This window comes from Triticum aestivum, chromosome 5D, assembly GCF_018294505.1.
Source record: "Triticum aestivum cultivar Chinese Spring chromosome 5D, IWGSC CS RefSeq v2.1, whole genome shotgun sequence".
NCBI lineage: Eukaryota > Viridiplantae > Streptophyta > Magnoliopsida > Poales > Poaceae > Triticum > Triticum aestivum.
In genome coordinates this window covers 9,580,842-9,585,900 of record NC_057808.1, presented here as the reverse complement: position 1 = coordinate 9,585,900, position 5,059 = coordinate 9,580,842, and the positions used below count along the sequence as shown (strand labels likewise).

Below are 5,059 nucleotides of genomic sequence, written 5' to 3'. Positions count from 1 at the left end.
TTTCCTCATTACCATGGACGGGCGCGGTAGCGCGCGACTTTAAGGTCCAGTTTATAAGAATAGAGGATAGAGGTTGTGTGAGAAGCGTCAAAGTAATCAAACTCGAGCAATTACATGCTCTTTATTTAATTGAAACAAACGGGCCGGGTACATGGATTACAATATTACAGGGAAGAGATAAACGGAAAATTACATGCAAGCCAACGTACAAACACATGCAATGCAATGCAAGGATACAACATATAAGAAGTGTTGCACACGATATATCGAGCGCGCGGTTCAGCGCTTGCTGGCGCCGGCGAGCACCTTCTTGATGGACTGCAGCGCCTGTATGGCGGTGTCGAGGTAGAGGGCGAGCGGGGCGGCGATGGTGCCAAATGGATCGTTTTTGATCTCCTCCTCGACGTCGTCGTCGGCGGTGGGCACCGGCTCCTCCGGGTTCTCCTCGAACCTCTTGGCCTGCTCCAGGTAGGCGATCATGCGCGGCGTGACGTAGAGGGAGATGACCTCCCCCTCGTCGCCCCTCCCGGCGGTGCGCTGTCGCCCGTGCGACGCGATGGTGGCGAGCGCGTAGGGGTGGCCCCGCTCGTTGTAGAGCGCCTGCGACTCCATGAAAGTGAGCAGCTGCAGCAGCTCGGCGCGTAGCGCGTTGATCATCCTCTCGCCATCGTCCAGCATGATGTCCTCCACCGCGTTCTGTGCGTCCATGATCTTGTCCCGCGCCTCCGCCAGCTTCTCGGCGTCGGCCAGGAGGCTCGCGGCGCCGATCGTGTTGGCGTGCAGCCGGCGCAGCTCCTCGGCCTGCACCGTGCGCTGGGAGGCACCGGCGCTGGAGGGGTCGGCAGGGCTTGGGTTCGGCGTGCGCACAATTAGGATGTTCTCCGGAGGCTGGCGCGTCTTCTGGCCGGCGTAGCTGTGCCGCGCCTCGGCCAAGGTGGCGTCGTACTCCTCGGTCTCGTCGCTGTCCCTGAGCGTGAAGTTGACGGCCACCTTGCGCGCTTCTCCGCTGAAGAGGGTGCCGAACTTGATGGTGATGAGGCCGCTCTTGCCGTCGGTGGTGGTGGTGTAGTCCGTGCCGGGGGCCACGGTCATCTTGTCCAGGTCGCCATCGGCGTTGTTGGGCTCGAGCGTGAGCTGCACGTCCTGCGCCACCACCGTGAGCAGGCCGCCCAGCAGCTGCGAGAAGGGCGCGCTGAGGTTGGTCCCGTCGGGCACCGCGCTGTACGTCCCGCCAGTAGACTTCTTGGCCAGGTCGCTGAGCAGCTTGTGGTCCGTGCCAGCGCCGAAACCGAAGGTGTAGACGGCCACTTCGCCAGGGTTGACCTGCCTGGGGTCACCGGAGGTCTGCCCGTCGGACATGAGGAAGATGTTGGGGGTGCGGGATTCGGTGTGGACGCGGCCGCCGAGGACGGCCAGCCCCAGGTCAAGGCCGGCCTTTATGTCGGTGCCGCCGCCGGCCGCCAGGCGGTTGACGATGGCCTTGAGGTCGGTCTGGGCAGCCTGCGTCATGGAGCGCAGCGGGTTGAGGCTGCGGGCGGTGCTGTCGAAGGTGACGATGGAGAGGCGGTCCACGGGGGTGAGCTTCATGATGACGAACTGCAGGGCCTTCTTCACGCTCTGGATCTTGTCCCCGCCCATGCTGCCGCTCACGTCCAGCACCGCCACCAGGTCCAGCCCCTCCCTCATGGCGGCGGAGGATGTGGCGCTGATCTCCACCATCGCCGTCACTGTATCCTTGGTCAGCCCCACATCTTTCCTGCTGTACGCCGGAATTGCCATGGTCACCAGCCCATCTTTGCTCCCTGCACATGCATATAATCCTCCATCAACAACCCCATTCCCTTTATGAATTAGTTAAGTACATGCGATATCGAATTAAGCTAGCTAGCTGTACCTGCATTATTCGGAGAAGAAGGCTTCTCGTCGTCGTGGAACAACGCCATGGTGCTCGCTAAGGTCGGTCGATCGAGCAGGAGGGGTAGTAGACTAAGACAGACAGACAGAGCAGCTTCTGTATGGCTCTGCGTGTGTGTGATAGATAGGCAGGGATACCTCCCTATATATAGTATATACACATCCTACTGGTAGACAGCTTCTTCATACCGCCTACCCATCCATTTCATTTTATTCAGTCTGGCAGACATGACCCACATGACCGGCATTGGCTATAGAGCAATGTTTTAAATAGCGGGCTATGAAAAATAGCGGCGGGCCTTCAAATAGCGGGCTATTTGTGAAAGCGGCCATTTAGCGGCACCCTGCTGAAAAGGCTATAGCTATAGTAGTGGCTCAGCTCACTTTCGGCTTGAGCAGCAGGCTCAAACCGAGCTGGCTCACTGAGAATTTATTTGAAAGTTTTATTTTTATTGGGAAAAAATTGAAGGACTATTCAATATTATAAACATAATCTAAATCTAGTAAACGAATTACCTGGGTCATGTGATAGGTCCCTCCCCCCTCCCGCCCCCGCGTCGCTCCTCTGGGGCGACTAGGGCGGCCCCACCCTAGAGCGCCGCCGGCCCCCTTCCCCCTCCCTCCAGATCTCGCCGCCACCAGAGATAGCTGCCGGCAAGCCCGCGCGGCGTCGAGGAAGGTGGTGGCGGGGCTAGCTGTTGTTGCCTGGCGCGGAGAGCTTGGTGTGCCGGGGTGGCGGCCCCGGTCAAGGTGGGCGGCACCTTCCCTGCGACGGATGGTGGCTGCGGGTGTGTGGCCGGTCTTCCTCGGCTTCCATGGGCGGCGAGGACCCGGTGTTGGGAGCTCATGGCGGCCGTGATTCCGTCGGCCGGCCTCCAGATCTGGATCGACCAGCGCCAGCTTCATCTCCTTCACCTTATCCCGCTCGATCTAGGCTTCGGTGTGGCCTTGCTCGTCGGATCCGGGTATTGGGCGGTGATTGGATGGTGGGGCTCTTGGGATCGGGGGAAACCCTTGGCCGGTGACGGCGGCCACAACGTCGACGACGCCGCGGCGCCGATCCACTCCTTGGAGTCTTCGTTGAGATCCCGGCAGGGATGGCGGCGGCCCGTGCACGAGTGATAGAGGTCTTCAATCAGATCTGGGTGAAAACCTGCTATTGGCTATTGCCAAGGCCGGCAATGGTGACACGGTCTGCGTCGTTCCCTTCCTGAAGGCATCATCGTGGAGAAGTTCAAGGCCACTCTCTGCTACCTCCGGGGGAAACCCTAGATCAGTAGATCGGATGACGGCGGTTCTCTGGTGTCGTTTCCCCCTTGGGGGCGTCATTCTTTGAGGCGCACACGGGCTCGAGGGACCGGAGGACGGCGTGCTTCATCTTCCACATTGATGGTGGCGGTTCTCGGCGGCGTGGCGCTGTGGAGACTCGGCATCTGATGCGCGGAGATGGACTCGCGCAGGAGGAGGAAGTTGTCTGGCGTCAAGGTGGCATTGATGGTAGATAGGCCTGAGAAGGTTAGTGCATCAGTTCTGCTCCGAGGATGGACCGAGGGAAGATGGAGATGCCGGCCCTTGCAACGTGCGGTGCTCACTGGGAGTGTGCTAGACCGGTGTGGGACCCAATCCAGATAGTGGCTTGGATGGGACACCCGGCTTTAGATGTTAGGCTTTGGTGCGATGTCTATTTGGTATTAGGCACGGACATTCGGCACGCCTTCATCAAGGGGATAGGAGTAGCAACGGTGTTGCCAAGATGGTGGTTTCAGGCTTATTGATGTATCACCTTGTACTCGCTCCTTCCATCTATATAGGGCCCAATACGTTTTTCGAGGCTAAATTTGACCAAGTGTTAGAGCAATAATATATGACATGCAAGTTACACAAAGCATACCGTCAAATTCATACGTGAAAGAAGCTTCCAATGATATAATTTTCACATTACACATTTCGTGTATTATTAATCTTATCAATAGTTAAAGACGGTCTTGAAAAACGCATTAGGCCCTATATAGATGAAAGGAGGGAGTATGATCTTTGTGAATAATTAATAATATGGCTGCATGCATCGTCCAGATACAGAGGCCGGGGGTATATCCTACTTTTCCGAAAAAAGTAAATGAATTACCTTCACTCCGGAGAAATTTTGCTGGAAGGTTTGAAGGTTTGGGTTCCTGTAAAAAGGAAAGAAGGTTTGGGCATTCTTGCAACCGTTGGCCAAACGTACTTTAGGTCCAAACTTTCAAACGCCGGGCCAAATGTGCACAACCTTTCCTAGAATATTCAAGGTAGGTAGACTGAATTACTTCAATTTTTTCCGTTTAAAATGAATCTTCGAATTGGACTGAAAATTACAGAACTTGTCCCAACTAATATCCAAAGGGCGAAGAAAAGTTTTCTCGAAATTTTCCAGCACACTGAAGGAAGGAAGATTGCATTGGTAGAAGTTTAGCAGATTCTTATTTCTTTTAGAATTTGGTGGTTTCATTACGGTTTTGATGGCAAACAACAAAACGTTATGATACACTTTGAAACAAGAAAAAGAAGCCTAACAAAACATTATGCAATACTCTTAAATGAGACAAACTTCCCCAAAAATAGGTAAGTATGACACGAATCTCAAAGCAACGGCAGACAGTGAATGCATGCATGATATACCACGTCCATGTAGGAATATCATTTCTCCAACAACTAACGAGATACTATGTACTACGTACTACATAACTTCCTTATCTCGCGTACCTTTCCGCTTTATTTTATTCCAATTGCTATCTACTGTCACATGTAGAAATTCTTCGAATTTCCTAATTTTTTAAAATAACTATAAGTTGAAGTGGTCATAAAGTTTGAATTCTGGTGGTTTGCAATTTTGATTCTTTCCAAAGAATTTCGAAAACGGAAGGGTTCGATCAAACTTTTACAGCAGCAACTAAAACAATATAACATGTTTCAGCAGCAACTATAAAAGTTGAAAGTCGTTCTCATATACTAAAATAAACGAAAGAAGTAAATCTAGATATAATGATGCCAAGGAACAACTAATAATAAGCAAACCGAGCCGTGGTGTACTATAAAACTATTTCAAAAATAAATAACCAAGGGCTCACTTTACTCGATTACAATTTTAAAAATTCTACACTATTTTCAG

The 5,059-nt window shown here is 53.0% G+C and overlaps 1 protein-coding gene across 1 annotated transcript; it reads right to left on the bottom strand.

Annotated features, from left to right (window-relative positions):
* Positions 1-279: 279 nt before the first annotated feature.
* On the bottom strand, positions 280-1,943 carry LOC123120127 (probable E3 ubiquitin-protein ligase WAVH2). The gene is made up of 2 exons (XM_044540147.1): positions 1,895-1,943; positions 280-1,802 (listed from the first exon to the last, which is right to left on the bottom strand). Exons 1-2 carry the CDS (start codon positions 1,941-1,943, stop codon positions 280-282), a joined length of 1,572 nt encoding a protein of 523 aa, XP_044396082.1.
* Between the last annotated feature and the right edge of the window lie 3,116 nt (positions 1,944-5,059).

Excerpts from the sequence above, each read along its gene's own strand:
- LOC123120127 (XM_044540147.1), bottom strand. The coding sequence starts at position 1,943 with ATGGCGTTGTTCCACGACGACGAGAAGCCTTCTTCTCCGAATAATGCA. Across the intron at positions 1,803-1,894 it reads TTCTTCTCCGAATAATGCAG|GGAGCAAAGATGGGCTGGTG; the intron begins GTACAGCTAGCT and ends ATGCATGTGCAG.